The 16,837-nt window shown below is 43.5% G+C and overlaps 1 protein-coding gene and 1 pseudogene across 3 annotated transcripts; one reads left to right on the forward strand and one right to left on the reverse strand.

Moving 5' to 3' along the window:
• Positions 1–234: 234 nt before the first annotated feature.
• Positions 235–15,426, reverse strand: LOC143435757 (uncharacterized). Of its 3 annotated transcripts, none has more exons than XM_076919211.1 (4): positions 15,307–15,426; positions 3,205–3,331; positions 2,939–2,999; positions 235–2,420 (listed from the first exon to the last, which is right to left on the reverse strand). In XM_076919211.1, the coding sequence occupies exons 1-4, from the start codon at positions 15,307–15,309 to the stop codon at positions 521–523; spliced, it is 2,091 nt and encodes a 696-aa protein (XP_076775326.1). In that variant the 5' UTR covers positions 15,310–15,426; the 3' UTR covers positions 235–520. The 3 variants fall into 3 exon arrangements, with proteins under 3 accessions (XP_076775326.1, XP_076775328.1, XP_076775327.1); XM_076919213.1 differs by lacking the exon at positions 15,307–15,426 and adding an exon at positions 14,825–15,039; XM_076919212.1 differs by lacking the exon at positions 15,307–15,426 and adding an exon at positions 14,749–15,039.
• Positions 3,763–5,437, forward strand: LOC143436457 (sorting nexin-27-like; annotated as a pseudogene).
• Positions 15,427–16,837: the final 1,411 nt, after the last annotated feature.

Genomic DNA, 16,837 nt, shown 5'->3' on the forward strand with positions numbered 1-16,837 from the left:
GAGCCAGGAAGAAAAGAGCCCAATTAAATTAAGCTTTTTTTCTTAATCCCCTACTGTCAGAAGCTTCTGGCCCCAGAGAGTTAAGCTGCCAGACAACAGTAGATTTTAGCCCCAGAATAGCAAGAAAAAAATGCCAAAAGTCGGCAGCTTTTGACCCCAATCACTATCTTCTTCAGTTACCCGGATGCCAGAAAAAGTTACCAACAATGCTTCATTCATGATGGAGAATACAGATGAAACTGTAACTTTAAGCACTTTATTGAAAAAAGAATCATAAAACATTAATGGATTTATATTTAAGAGGAAAAATTTTTACAAGATTGACTCTAGAACAGATGTCTCTACTACAACCATAAAAGAATGGCCATCTACATGGCCTGGGATGAACACAGAGTCAACCCTAATAGGGATGTAACTACTAACTCTAAGAAGAGTAAACAATGTGCTACAAGATTACAATGCATAGGTCCAGAAGCAAGTCTGCTGCCTTATGTTTCTCACAGTCCCATTCATCTTTGTATCAAGTACTGCCATAAAATTTTTGTCCAGCACAAAATTTTTTGTGACTACAAAGGCTAGTGAGATATACAAAGGCTTTTCCACATTGAGTACATTCATACCGTTTCTCTCCTGCATGAGCTCTTTTGTGTATTTGAAGATAACTACGACTTACAAAGGCTTTACCACACTGAGTACAGTCATAGGGTTTCTCTCCAGTATGAGTTCTTTCGTGTACTTGAAGAAGACTGCGAAGTGCAAAGCCTTTACCACACTGACTACATCCATATGGTTTCTCTCCAGTATGATGTTTTTCGTGGTATTGAAGACTAGCTCGACTTGCAAAGGCTTTACCACACTGAGTACATTCATAAGGTTTCTCTCCAGTGTGAGTTCTTTCATGTATTTGAAGATTACTGCGACGTGCAAATGCTTTACCACACTGATTACATTCATAGGGTTTCTCACCTGTGTGAGTTCTTTGGTGTATTTGAAGATGACTGGGACTTACAAAAGTTTTACCACACTGACTACATCCATATGGTTTCTCTCCAGTATGATGTTTTTCGTGGTATTGAAGACTAGCTCGACTTGCAAAGGCTTTACCACACTGATTACACTCATAGGGTTTCTCTCCAGTGTGCGTTCTTTCATGTATTTGAAGATTACTGAGACACGGAAAGGCTTTACCACATTCACTGCAACAATAGGGTTTCTGTCCCGTATGAGTTCTTTTGTGTACTTGAAGATTACTGAGACGTGTAAACGCTTTGCCACATTCACTGCAATCATAGGGTTTCTCACCTGTATGAGTTCTTTGGTGTATTTGAAGATGGCAAGGACTTACAAAGGCTTTATTGCATTGACTACACTCATAGGGTTTCTCTCTAGTATGATTTTTTTCATGTTGTTGAAGACTACGGAAATTTGCAAAGGTTTTACTGCACTGATTACATTCATATGGTTTCTCTCCAGTATGAATTCTTTTGTGTACTTCAAGATAACTTCGATTTACAAAGGCTTTTCCACATAGAGTACAGTCATATGGCTTCTCTCCAGTATGAACTCTTTTGTGTATCTGAAGAGAACTGTGACTTATAAATGCTTTACCACATTCACTGCACTCATAGGGTTTCTCACCAGTATGAGTTCTTTCATGTACTTGAAGAGAACTGGGACTTGGAAAGGCTTTACCACAATGACTACATTCATAAGGTTTTTCTCTAGTATGATATTTTTCATGTTGTCGAAGACTATAGAAATTTGCAAAGGCTTTACTGCACTGATTACATCCATAGGGTTTCTCTCCAGTATGAATGCTTTTATGTATTTTCAGATAACTGCGGCTTGTAAAGGCTTTACCACATTGAGTACATCCATACGGTTTCTCTCCAGTATGAATTCTTTTGTGTATTGGAAGATAACTGCGACTTGCAAAGGCTTTTCCACATTGACTACACTCAAAGAGTTTCTCAAGAGTATCATGTTTATCATGATTTTGATTTTTATCGGCATTTTCAAAGGCTTTACCACAGTTCGAACATTCATAAGGTTTCTCTCCAGTATCAATTCTTTTGTGAATCTGAGAACTGCTACTTACAAAGGTTTTACCACATTCTCTGCAATTATAAAGTTTCTCACCCACATGTGTTCTCTGGTGTATTTGAAGAGAACTAGGACTTACAAAGGCTTTACCATGGTGATTACAATTATACAGTTTTTCTCTAGGATGAGTTTTTGCATGTTGTGGAAGACCATGGAAATTTGCAAAGGCTTTATTGTATTGATTATATTCATAGGGTTTCTCTTCAGTATGAATTCTTTCATATGTTTGAAGAAAACTGTTACATGTAAAAGTACATTGCTTCTTTCCGTGGCCCTTATTCTCACAGGGCTTGTATCCACAATTACGGATGTTATATCTATTAAAGAAGAAATAACAAAAGGTTTTTCACACTGCATTCACACATATGAACTTTTTTTCCCTCATAGATATGTGCTATAGGGGTTAAGGCTTCTCCATGACAACAACTTTTCTGCTTCCCATAAACTATTCCCTCTCACTAAACTTTGGAAAGTCACTGTAAGTATATGACTAACACTAGCTTTACTATTTGGTTATAAAAAGACTGGTCCCCTAATCAGTGGTTTTAATGATACTCGAATAGGATGAAACTAAATGGATTTACAGTTCTACAACATGGCTCTCATGACTAAAATGGTGTCATGTGTTAAGATATTATTTGTCTTTTTCCTTAGAGGAATGCCTTGCAAACACAACTCAGCTATCTGAAATCCAAGTACATGGTCTTTTGAGAATTCACTAATCATCAGTTTACTTAAGCTGTTTTTATTTACACTGTTGATTTTCATTAAAACTTCAAGGTACATTAAAATGTCTACAGTGATGCATTTCCATTAGCTTGTACATGAAAATTACCTTTTATAGCTTCCAGAACTTTGACAGTGTTCTTCAATAGTGTGATCTTCCAATCTGTACCCTAAAATACAGTACCAGAAAATTTATGATATTATTGAATACTGTGCAAATTTTAAGTTAGTATCTCTGATGAACCTGAGAATCATGTCTGAGTATCTATATTCACCACATTCTTCCTCTGTCACAAGACAAATCACAGAAGTGCACCAATAACCTAGAAACACTTGTCCCCTTGTTTAGAAAGTGAAGGAAACTCACATTCTTACCTATAGCAGTGAGGTTCCTGCACGTCTCCAGCATCACATCTCTGTAGAGACTCTTCTGGGAAGGATCCAGCAAAGCCCACTCTTCCTGAGTGAAGTTCACATGCACATCCTCATAGCTCACCGCAGCCTACAATATCCCACATAAGGACATAATAGAAATGGTGAGACTGACTGCACTGTATGTGTACATTTCACTGAGAATGTATTTACATAATCCTGGTGCTCCACACATTTACTCCATATCACAGACATTCAAATGCAGTCACAAGTCATCACAAGTCAACAGAAAGGGAGGATCACACCTCTCATTTCTGGGCCACTGAGCTCCACACGGCATTGCAGGAGAAATGACTACTAACAGACAATACAGAGAGACTCGGACAGATCAGTGCTATTGAGAAGACATTAGCAAAATTGTATCAAAATCCCTAACTTCAAGAAAGGCTGGACGAGATGAACCTGGTGATGCACACCTTTAATGTCAGACCTTGAGGAGGGTGGGGCAGAGACAGGTGAATTCAGTGATTGCTAGGCCAGCCTACTTTGCATACTCTTTTCATGACAGCCAGAGGTATACAGTGAGATTCTGTCTCAAAAAAAAAAAAAAAAAAAAAAAACAAATAATAAAGGATAGGAAACACTCAAGAGGTCACTTGAAATTCCTCCAACAAGTTAAAATTGAGTTTATCAGAAAACTGGAGCACCCCAGTTTAAACCACAGGGGGAATATACTATTTCTACATAGGAATGCATTTGTAATAAGTTACTGACAGATCAAAGAGATCTCAAAAATATTAGCAAATATATATTGATCCAAAATCAAAACCAAAAGCAACAGCAACGAAAGGAACATAGAGAGGAAAGATGGGTCAACACTTAAGATCAAGTGGGGACATCAGTCCCAGCACTCACTGGAGGCGCCCAACCATTCATAACTCCAGGTCAACAGAATCCAATGTTCTCTTCTGACTTCAGTGAACACCAGGCACACAAGCGGTACACATTCATGTATTTGTGAGCATGTGTTTGCATGCACACATGTGTATATGCAAAAGGCTCATACACATGTTTTAAAAAGCGAAAACATAAAGACAGGGAGAATGTTAAACAACTGCAATCTAATGATTGTGAAGACTCAGTATTAAGGTCAAGAATGCATGCCATTTGCTTAAAAAATAAGACCTTCTGCGAAAGTTCAAAACACAAGATGTGCGTAAAGGTCAATACAAGTGCTTGGTGCCAAGAGTAAGTACATGTGGTGCCATGCTGCCTGGGGGAGTGGGAGCAGCTGACCAGGCTGATGTGCTCACGGGGACTACTTCCTGTAAGTTCCACAACGTCTTTCCCACATGCTTTCCTGAATCAAGCAGTGTGTAGGATTCTGGACTAACAGAAGGGAATGGTGTGGATGTTGAGGACTAACAGAGGGGAATGGTGTGGACGTTGAGGGTGTAGTGGACCTGATTTGAGCAGGCAAGGAGGAATTGATCTTGACAATGTTGTCTGTACCTCTTCCTGAGGCTGACAACCCAGTGACCACTCCTTGGGACAATCATTTTATGATTACACAGAAAAGCAAACAGTACCCATTTCAGTCCCCATACAAACATGTACAGCAGAATGGTGAGAATTTTATGGTATACAATGTTTACATGAGAGGGAGGCAGCTGTGTTCTAAGCAGTACCAGGAGTTTGTCATACTGTACCAAAATCTAAAAAGAGAGTTTGCCAATTTTTTGTTTTCTTGACTCCCAGGAAAGTGGCCATTCTCATTATCAGAACAACAGTTAGATATCTGACATCAGGGACAGAGGTAGGAGAATATCTAAAAAGGTGCATTCAACCTAAGTCACTGGTGAGAGACATCATGCAGGAATCCCTGCCAAATCTGATGACAACTGTAATGGTATGTCTGATGTAGAGCTTAAAGTGTGGATGGAACAACAGTTACTGTCAGAGTGAAAAACAATAGGATTACAGATGGTGATGCAAAGAAAGGTTACATTAAAGCAGAAAGGAGGGAAAGTCTCACGAGTTACAAAAGGTACATGAACAAAGGAAGATGGTCATATACCTCAAAATGTTAAGGCCTTGTGAAATCAATTTCCCACACTGTGCCTGTGATTCTAAAAGGAAGGGGCATGTGATCACAGCCGCCAGCATCACGAAGTTTAAACTTCATGCCTGCACTGAAGAAGGGCAGCTGGAAGACCAGGCGATAAACAGCATTTGAATGGGATGAGATGCAGTAATGGGATACAGATGGAGAAGGAACAGTCTTCTGTTCTGAACATGCATGAAGAGATAAGAAGCCTCAGTGGGTTAAAATCTTCATGCCATGTTTCAATTACATGCATGAATGCTTTGAGAGGGTATTCTGCAAGCTCAAGTGGAACAAACATGAATATTAGTTAGAGCCTGATTATCCTATATGAGCCAGGACGTTCTCAGGCCTCTATATGGGGAAGGGACTATGCCAAATGCCCTGCTCCTTCCCTTGTAGAGGGTGGACACTGGGTGCAGGCTCTCCCATCGCTCATGACTTCATGGGCTCTCTCTGCCTGTCTGATTTTTGTTGTTGTTGTTGTTTGTTTGTTAATCAAATACCATTCATGCTCTTCCTGACCCAGGAGAACACCTGTCCTGAGTTTTAGCCATGTGATTGGATAAATCACAGCGAGTCTTTCTACACTAACCAAGAACATATATGTGGAGGAACTGGTTTTGCTACTGTTGTTTGTTGGCAACAACTAGTACTGGAGCAGGATTTAGAAGGCTTTAGCTACTTACTCTCAAAGAAAATCAGAAAATCAAAAAGTCAGTTATATGGAAGTTGTGTTCTTACTATAGTAGAAAGGACGCTGGGCTCTGGAAGTCGTCTGAGATTTATCTTCTTTTATCTTTGATTTTAGATAAAGCCACATCCTTAGATCTGAACGGTCTCTTTTATAATAGAGGAAGCCGGAGCCAGGTGGTCAACACTCAGGGTCCTCTGGGCTCTAAGAGGCTGTGGTTCTGGAGGGGAAGTTGAGTCAGGCTGTCATTCAGTCAACTGTGCTGCTCCAGTCCTGTTGGAGGGTTGTTTCCAGAATGGAGGCCTTACTTCTCCTCAGTAACTCTTTTTCCCCCTTTCAGAATATTTTCTAGATGTTAAGTCCCAGCGGAGGGATATGGCCACAGCCCTTCCTCATCCCTTGCCCTCTCCTGGCTCTCATCCTCTTAGACTTTCCATTGCTCATGTCAGACAGTAACAATTAACTCAGAAGAAGAAGAAAAAAGACATTATATCCCAAAGTCCTAGGCTAGAGATTACTAATAAGTTCCTGTAAACCTTACATCTCTGGGACTAAGCTGGTAGGGAATGGGCAGGTTGACAATGCCAGACGTCTACTAAGATCAGACAGAAATCATCCCAACCAGCTTGCCAAAGGCATCTTTGTCATTTTACCTGGGCCTCATACCAATAGACTCTCCCTGAACTATATTTTAAAAACTGGAACTATAAACTCCATCCGTTTGCACTAATCAAGCACACGTATGTATGCAAATGCATATGTATGCATACATGCATATGAACTGGCCGTATGCACATAGACATGTATATTTCTTTTTAAATGTCACACGGATGGCAGCACCTTCCTTAGCGTGTGTTTTTACATATTTTCACCGAATTCATGACCTCGCTCTTCCTCTCTTTATCTTGAAACAAACTTTAAAAAAAAAATAATTACAGGGAAAATCTGTCTCCTCGTGAAGGACTTGAAAAATTTACAACCTGCTTGGCTTTTCCTCTCCTTTTTGTGTTGCGTACAGTTTCTGGCTGTTGGTTTGCCATAGTCTGAGGAGTGAGGACTGTAATCTTTACCATCAAGAGCGCGCTGGGGAGGAGAATGAGGCTGCAGGGAGCCTAAAGACCTATAGTCTTGATTCCAAGGCACTTTCCTGGTCCACTGTTCCCACTTGTGACTTTGAGTCCATCCTACATCTCCTTCCTGTTTCTTTAGGGGCCTTTTAACGTCCTTTCAACTGGCCCAAAACAGAGTTTAGGGTAGTCTGAGGAAGCAGTTACAGGAAACTGTAACACTTCTCCTCTAGACAGGGATCATCTTAAGAGTAAAGCTTTCCATCTGAAACACAAAGGCTGGACATGTGGAGGAAGGGAGGAAGCAATGCCTCATACATAACGGGTTTTGCTTCCTCAGCTCCTGTCCAGCCACCATCTATATTTTACTTCCTCCGTGACTCTTATATGGAGAGGAAATGACTTAGGTAAACTGAGTCTGGGCCTGCTCGTGACAGCTGAGGGCCCAAGAAGTAAAAATATGGTCCATTTTAGCTGACCACCATTTACTTCAAGGGAGACTGAAAAGAAATCTCTCAAATAGTTCTTCAAGCAGAGAAGCCCTGGGCCTGGGCTGGCTCAGTTGGGAGAATGCTTACCTACCATGTATAAAGTACTAAATTTCATCCCTAGCACCACATAGAACTTGGGTGTGGCAATGCACACCGGTAAGCTCAGCAATTAAGGGAAGCTCAGAGTTCTCAAGTCGACTCTCTACCTGGTGAGTTCAAGGCTAACCTGGACCACACGTCTCAAAGGTAGACGAGTTCCTTACCTGCTCCTGCATTTAGACTTCCTAGGACCTAGAAGCTACATTTGGGGCAGAGGCCAGGCTGGCACCGGGTTAATATTCTCAAACCTTGAGTTCTTGCATAAGGAACATTTAGGTTAGATACAACTAAAACACATCTTTGAAATGCTTTCCCTACTTCACCTTCAAAACTGAAGTCCTATCGGCTGCGTCCTTGGTTTTATGTAGCTGAAAGGCAGCCAGAACTGGATGTCATTGGCAGTGCTGGATTTGGTTTAAAGTTTCCTTCATAATTCAGTTTTACAGAGAATTATGATGTCACTTTTCTGTCTCCATTACTCTGGCAGCAACTTGGCCCAGGAAGGTGTGAACCTTTTAGGACAGCCTGTCCCTCCCCTCTCCAAACAAACAGTACAGCATATAAGAATGGTGAGTCTTTAAAGTTGAAGAGGGCAGTACCTGAGGTGAAGGCTTTAATCAGGGTCAACTCTTGTGGCTTTAATAACGAGTACCTTAAGAGTGGATGCACTGATTTCCTCTCTGAGATGCTTTGGGGGCCAACTTTGTTCAACTGTAAAAACCGCAACAGTGCGCCCCTATTCCCTCGGGGACAGAGACATGAACAAACTGGACAGTCTGCAGTACAGCGTTCCAGAGCAGAGACAGGATACTGCAGGGCTTGAACAGTAAACCCAAAACATGCCGGGTTAACACAATCTGTGTAGGAACAGCCTACTTTAGGTAGTCTTGCTACCAAAGTACATAGCTGCAGCTCGGAGATGGAGATGAGAGAGGGAGATGCCACAGGCTCACAGTGACGCCCCAGTCATGGAGGCAGGAACTCTGCGGCCTAGAGGCCCACAGGACCAAGGGTGTTTTGTTTTGTTTTGTTTTGTTTTGTTTTGTTTTGTTTTGTTTTGTTTTGTTTTTGCATGCAGCAGTGTTAGATCTAACTACTCCCTCCCCGACTCACCCTGCACTTCTCCTTCTCCCTTCTACATTTCTTGGTCCTGGTTTTTGCCCACGGAGGCATCTACCTCGACCTCTTGGGCAGTTTGTCTCTGACAAAGGGATTCCCCCGCAGCTTCGTTCACTCCAGCAGGACCCTCCTGGTCTCCAACTGTTTTCCCTCCATGTTGAGTTTCTGTTCTCTGAGACAAAAACTCAGGGATTTTTATGGAGGAGGAAAGTATTCAAACCCTAATTAACCTGGCGCTCTAGGACGTTTTGCTTGGGCAGTGCTTTGAGCTTGCTGCTCTTTGTACTTTGATCCTGGTCTCTGTTTTTCTGTCTTCTCCTTGCCAAGGTCTAAGCTCAGCATAGCGACAAATGTCAGTGCTCAGGGCAGCTCCAAGGCCTGCACAGAGCTATCAGTGAGGAACAAGGTAGTATGAACAAGGAACCAGAGGATGCTGCCTTAGCATCCTCCTGGCTGTTCCATTTAATTATATCCTTTACTTAGCTGGGCCAGTATCTTTGAATTATTCCCTTTTATTGCTTCAAACCCAATGCTTGGAGCAGCAAAACAGGGCGCTGACAAGAGGACACCTCTCTCAGAATTTCCAGTGTAAGGCCCAGCTCCTAGAAAGCAGTTTTCTTAAAGGGACCTGCATGCATCTGACTTGAGCTGAAGTCTTCAGGTGTGGTGGGTCTTTCTGATCTCCTTTGTCCATTACACTGTCTGGAGGGATGGCCCAGCACTGCTGCTCCTTCACAAGCTTTATGGGTTGCTTTAACTTCTTTCTGGAGGAGTAACTGTGTGGCTAAATACTTATAGTGGAAGGGAGAATGCTTCTTTAGTCCTCCAACTTGGGTTTCTCTTAATCTAACTCTCAGCATATCTGCCAGGTCTCCTTTACCTGGATATCAGCAGCTTCAGTCTCAGCAGTAACTGAGGGTGCACAGGGCCGGGCTCTGGAGAGGAATCAGACTGAAGAGAGACTGATCTTGGTAGTAGCACTTGGCCAGCTGCTGACCATAGGTGCCAACCTGACATCATGCCCCCTTCTAAGCTGGTGAGCTGGGCTTCAGTTTTCCCAGGCCATGCACACTTTTAAGTTTATTGGAGAAAAACTAATGGTATTTTCACTGCAGTATCTTACATTTTTATTTGTGATTTGCAAAATGTGAAGAGAAAATGCAGAACACCCTGGTTCCAGTGTTTCTCGAGCCCCAGCTCTAGAGCTGGCCACTCTAAGACTGGTAATGTCACTTACTGTAATTAACCAATGAGCCCACAAAGAACAACAAAACCCAACAGTGGCTGATGAACTTGGCAACTAATAACTATTGCCTTAAAGTTATGTGGCGGGCAGAGCAGTGACGACGATTGATGAAAGAAAGGGAGTAAGTGTAAAAACATGTAAAAAACCTAATTCCATCAGCCAAAATACAGACCAGAACAACTGCTTAGTAAGGAAAAGCAACTGCTTCTGTTTTCTACTGTACTTGTAAGGGCTGGAGTCTGTGATGGTGGAGACGGGTGGCCACTCAGTCTAAACCTCCAGAAGACGGACAAAGAAGACCAAATGTGGTGAGGGAATAAACCCTGAAAGCCTCCCCAGAGACCAACTTCCTCCAGACAGGAGCCTCCTCCTAAAGGTTCCATAAGCACCTAATGAAAGCCACAGACTAGAAGTTCACATCCGCCATCCTACCTGGGAGATTCTCCATTCAGGTCAACACGGGTCACGACAGGCTCTCAGTCTTCCCGTAATGCAAGATGAATTTAGTCTGACTTCAAAGATCCTCATATTATAAAATAGTCCCAACACTGCTCCAATGTCCAAAGGTTTTTCTGACGCTCAAGGCAAGATCTTGTTGTGATATCATGTGTTTGTGTGTGTGTGTATGTATATGTATATGTGTGTGTCTGTATGTATATCTTCAGAACACACAATGGGACAGAATACACATTTTCTTTCCAATGAAAAGATTGGACCAAGGAAAGACTGAAACCTTATTGGGCAGAGCCAAATCTTGGGGCTATGTGTCAGACACCTGGGGTTTCAGTTTCAAGGAGCTTAGACAGCTCTTTCTTTCTGCAACTTTTCATCTTTGCCCAGTTTCATAAACAAAAGGTATTTGGGGCGGTAAATGCTATATGACTTCTTGGTTGCTGTATTTATATGGCTTAAAATAAATGTCAACACTCATAAACTTCCTTGTGTAAATTCCCTTTGGGGAACCATGATGGAGACTGGAGGGCACTCCTTCACTTTTCCCTTCTCCAAAGCAGGAATACCCATTACCAAGGAGGTCTGACCCCCCTACAAAATAAGGTTTGGAAGACCCCTTATCTGTCCAAAAATTACATCTGACTTGACTGCTAACGTTATCTATTTTTTCCCTACTCCGGTCAGTACAGACGGCTCAGGACACACTGTATCTACGGGTCTGTCACCTGCATGGCTTCCACCAGTGACACCTCACGACTACCTGGAGACCTCATGTAGATCAGACACCATCAAAAAGACACTCTGGCTGCCCAGTGGAAAGGCCCCACATTGTACCACTCCCACCACTCTCAAAGTCAACAGCATTTTTTTCCTGGATACATCATACTCCCTACAGCCTGTCCCAGATGGGAGCCCAATGCAGTCACTGGACCAAAATGTACCATTCAGCAGGACCCCAAGGGGTCTATATAGATAAGACATCCCTCAACCCTCCTACTGATGCTATTCCTTCCCCCATGCCAGCAGACATATATCACACAAGGAATCATCAGCCACAAGTGTATCTCTGGAGATGCTCTAACACCCAATTGGGTCAAAATTATTTCTGAAAACTGACAAGAAACCAACATCTTTAAATTTGGGGCCCCAAATTTAAAATAGACCTTTGTACCACCAACAGGAAATAGCCCAAGGATGCACAGCCACTCAACAGGGGCTGAAAAAAGGATGGGGTGGGGGGAATGCTTGCCAGACGGAAAAGAAGTCTACCTGTAGCACTAGTGACAGGAATGAATAGGGATGAACACATAGATATCCAGACAGGACAGAACTTCTCTTGTGTAGTCTACGGGCACAGAACCCTATCACCAGCCCTCTCAGGCATTTGGGACTCTCTCCCACCCATTTAAGATAACACACAGAACTGACGTGGGAGCTCCAGGTATATTAGACAAATAAAGACCCAGGAATAAATTTCATTATTCAGAAATTAATTGTTCTGGTTCTCCAAAACCCATGGGGCCTCTGAAAAAACTAGAAAACTACCTACATTCCTACATTCTTCTTGAAAACCAGGGACTCCATAGCCAAAGCAAAACTCCAAACTCTGTGTGGGCTAGACTTGCTCTGTTTTAAAGAAGAAGGCCTTTGCATGACCCTAGGGGAAACCTGTTGTTTTTATTCTAACCACTCTGGGGTTACTGAAAACATGCTAGCTAGGGTAAAACATAAATTCCTCAACAGAGAAGAAAAGAGAGAACTCTAACTGGTTTGACTCTGCACTCCCCTGGTTCCCAGGCTGACTATGCTCCTCACTGGTCGTACAGGATCCCTTACGTCATTTTTGATCTTACTCTTAGTTCCTTGTATCATTAATACTATTGCATGGTTTGTGCACAGCCACATAAGCACAATCACACTCATGAACCTGAGGTTCCAATACAACCCCCTCAACTCTGAAACAGAGTCAAACACTGGAAACAGGTAATAAGATGGGGGGAGACGGGACTGGAAACAAACAAATGAGACTTTTCCTAAGTTTCCTAAGTTTCCATTTTGTTTTCAGGCTTCATTTTGGTCATGCTATGATATTAAGTTCAAGTTCCAACACTCTAGGGGAGCTGAGGAATTTCCAGATGTCTAGCCAACTCTTCCTTATTAATTTATTCCCCAAAACATAATGATTGTCAGGTGTTACATGGTGTTGGGGTAAATCTCCAACCCAAATAGGTCCAATCAAAGAAAACACAACTCAATTATGAATACAAACTGCACGCCTAAAGGGCAGATTTACCACTACCCTACTCTATTCCCCCTCTATGAGATCCCTTGTAACTTGCAGTTTTTCCAGGCCACTTCCTTCTCCATTGTCCTTCCACCCTCTCTCCTCTGTAGTCTCTCACCTCTCCTCTCCAGTCGTCTCCTCCCCTTCCTCTCTTCTCCCAGCTCCACCTCCTCTTCTACTGCCTAATCACAGAACTCCACTGTGAATACAATGTAGCAGAATAAGTATCCTGCTACAACATGGCTACATGACACAGTTTCAGCAGCCGAGCACCATCAATCTGAGTAATGAATCTCTGACTTTCTAGAACACAGATGACATTGTTTCATGTGTGCTTGTCTGCTTTGTCTTTTAAAAATTCTGGGAACAGGATTGAGGGCATTACTACAGAAGGAAATGGCTGGGGAAGAAATAACTGGATCTATTGGATTAGTGAGCTGACCTTCCTGGAAAAATTGGAACATACTGATTTGACCCCCTGGCACGTTTGCCTAAGAAAATTAGGGTACAAGTTTTAAGAGATAGAATTTGGGCTTGTGAAGGAGCCCTAGGAGGAGTTACAAGAGGAATGAATATTACACATGAAGAAACGTTTGACAAGCACTGTAGAAACAGGTATCTGTATGAGCTTAATAAAGAGATCCTGCAAGTTTTAGACAAGTTAAAAATATTAACATTATCCTGACCTGTTCAGCACCTTTCTGTGTTCATGCTAACGCTGTAACCATATGTTCATGCCCAGATGATCTGTGATTTGGAGGTTTTTCTGAGATGTAAAAGTTAATGTATAACTTACTTTAGCAGACACTGAACTTCGTCTCTGTGTAGGCATTATGCCTTCTGGTGGCACAGTTACATGAGGTGTTTTAGGAAAACTAATGTGCTTGAGAAAAATAATGAAAAGGCTTTTGGTTATGTATTATTGCATGACTAGGATGTGTGTAACCAATAAAAGCCTGAGGTAAACTCAGAGAGGAAAAAAAAAAAAAAGACAAACCTGAAAGCTGTCTCTGAGCTCAGCTTCTGAACAACTACGTCAGCTTGATCCTGTGTCAGTGCCCAAGACTCTTGACTTCACACTGATCCAATCCTTACATTCTCAAGAACCCAAAAAAAACCTGAAGCCTGTTCTCAGCAATTGTTCCTAGCCACGAAAGTACAAATTATCTTGACTGGTGGCCACGGCAGCACCAAACACAGTGGGTGGGCACAATGATGTCAATCCTTAATCAGAGGAATACCCTATACACTTACCCACAGGCCAGTTTGACTCTAGCTATGTCAAGCTGACCCAACCTCACCAGTACCTCTGAGACATCTCCAACTCTCACACACAAGGCTTTTAACCAAACCTCAATCACCGTAATCACAGTTTTCAGCCTGTGAATGGGCACACTCACATGCAAAATTCTGAAAGTCTGTCAAGTTTAAGACTTGAGAGACGGCTCAGCAGTTAAGACTTCTGCTCCAGTGGAAGATCTAGGTTTGGTTCCCAGCACTAATATGGTGGCAAAAAAAAAAAAATCATTCCTAGATTCTAGTGGAGGGCAAACCTTTTTGGTTTTCTGTAGCACCATAACACCCAAGTGATGAACACACATACACAGAAGCAAAACACTCATGTACAGAAAACACATTCAGTAAATTAAAAATACCCATATCTCTTATATGTCACCATGGATAAAGTAGCCAGAAATATACAGAAATGTGACAAATATCTGTAACCCAAACTATAAATGTGTAATTTTTTTAAAAAAAATCAACAAATTCAAACAAAGAGAAGTTGCGAGATCGTAGACAAGAAGTCTCAGTATTATTTCAGTACAGAATCTGCGCTACAGATTCAACAAATGTCCACTAAAGAGCCTAACGATTCCTGCAGCGAACGACAGAACCCGATGACAAAGGTCATCGTGGACGAGAACCTGAGCAGCACAGACTGAACACACAGCGCACAGCGCCGCCATCTGACTTCAGAACTTCCCCTCACCTGCAGTAAAGACTGCGCTGTCTGAGAAGGAATAAAGAATCAGCAGAACGTGAGAGAACACTTAGAACACACGCACAGTTAACGTCCCGTCAGTGCTGACACCTGAGGCCGGGAAACAGTGGGTCTGTGGCACTAACACACGTGACTGCACCACGGCGGCATCCACATGCGAATGTGTTAATGACACAGACTTTATTACATCAGAGCAGAGTTAACTGCAGACGGATCCTGCACCTGAACCCAAGTGCCAAGTGCAGAACTTCTAGAAGAAGGGAAACCAGACTCTGCCAGTCAGCAAATCTGCCTTCCCTATGAGAGCCGCGCATGCGCGCGCTGAACGCTGCCCTGCAGTTTAGACACCAGGTCCGCCTCCCACTGTGCGCAGGCGCAGTCAGGGAAACTAAGTCCTAGAGAGGTCCCACTGACGCCTGCGAGGTGCAGGGACCTCCGGGGAAACAAAGGGAATCGCACCGGACGCCGAGATGGTTCCCGCACCCCGGGACAACGCCACATGGGCTCCCGCGGATCCTCCCCGCGTGGGGACGGCGCCCCGCTCACCATGGCGCCAGCTCGCCCGCTGTCCTCACGGCTCCAGGCAGCGGTTGAAAAAGCAGCACACGGAACCACGAGAGCCTCCCTCAGACTCAGTCAAACCTGCAGCATCGTGGACCGGAAGTGCCCGCCTCCGTGCTGACTGGCAGTCCAGGCTCTGATTGGTTAATGAGGCCTGGATGACAGGCGCTAACTCCCTAGAGACAGGGTGGTTTACGGGGACACAGCACAGTGGTTTCCAACCCTGTTGTCCACTCCAGGGACTGAACTTACCCAGACCTGTGGAGATTGGCATTGCAGCTGAGCTTGTGCCTGGACTGCAAAATCATACCTGCAATTCTCCCTCACACTGTAGGAACTTCCCCTTCTTCCTCCTGGGCAGAGTGTTAGGTCGGACACCCAGGGATAAAAACCTGAGGTAGCTATTTTATCAAAGCAGAGGCTACCTACCAACTTCTCCCTGCATGCCTCAGTCTCTACTGCTTACAGGGTTGGCTGGCGTGCCCCGCCCCTACCCTGAACTTCTACAGCCCTGCTTCCCACAGTGGCCCGTCCCTTTATAATCCAACCATTTAGATTACCTAGGGGTGAGGCATGGTTTTTTGTTGTTGTTGTTTGTTTTGTTTTTCGAGACAGGGTTTCTCTGTGTAGCCCTGGCTGTCCTGGAATTCACTCTGTAGGCCAGGCTGGCCTCGAACTCAGAAATCCGCCTGACTCTGCCTCCCAAGTGCTGGGATTGAAGGCGTGCGCCACCACTGCCCGGCGGGGCATGTATTTTTATTTTTCATCTAACCTTTACATTCCTGATCCCTTGGTCTGCCTATGAGAGGTTATTGGTGGAGGCTGGTTGGAGTATACGACCAGAGCATACTGGAGATCCCAAGACCTTGGGATGATCACCAAGAACAGCAGCAGTGGTGGAGTCAGTCAGAGCCTAGAGCGATACAGAGGGCAGAGCTGGAGAAGTGACCCGAGGCCTTTGGAGGAGCCCAGGAGATAATGTGAGGATCTCTGACATTGGAACAAGAGGGTGTGAGGTGGCCTTGGAGACCCCAGTATGTCAGCGATGCCAGAACCATGGAATACCTGCCAGGGAAAGACGCTACAGGAAGTGGAACCAGCCCCAGAGAAAGAACTGTGTTTTAGTCAGCAAAGCTGAAAGGAGCTGGAGACCATCTGTGAAGACGACGCAGCGCTGGGGTTCCCCGCTGGCTGCTGGCCTGGCGCTGGTCCAGCACTTCCTCACTAGAACGTTTTGGAATGGTAATGTGCGCCCCGTGATGTTGGAAGTATATGATTTCCTTTATGGTTTGGATTTTACAGGTGATTACAGTTAAGAGATTGCATAAATCTCAGAAGAGACTTTGAACTTTGAACTTTGAACTTTTAAACGTTGTTGAGACTATGATATACTACGGGGACTTTTGAAGTTGGACTAAATATACTTTGTACTGTGCTATGGCCATGATGGCCCCTATAGACTTGTGTGTTTAAACAAGGGTATGGGGGCCAGGGGATGGAATGTGGTGGTTTGAAT

Source organism: Arvicanthis niloticus, chromosome 22 (assembly GCF_011762505.2).
Source record: "Arvicanthis niloticus isolate mArvNil1 chromosome 22, mArvNil1.pat.X, whole genome shotgun sequence".
In the NCBI taxonomy this organism is placed as follows: Eukaryota; Metazoa; Chordata; class Mammalia; order Rodentia; family Muridae; genus Arvicanthis; species Arvicanthis niloticus.

Coding starts and splice junctions, on each gene's coding strand:
- LOC143435757 (XM_076919211.1), bottom strand. Junction 3,000..3,204: donor CAGGAACCTCACTGCTATAG/GTAAGAATGTGA, acceptor ACTGTATTTTAG/GGTACAGATTGGAAGATCAC. Junction 2,421..2,938: donor AGTTCTGGAAGCTATAAAAG/GTAATTTTCATG, acceptor CTTCTTTAATAG/ATATAACATCCGTAATTGTG.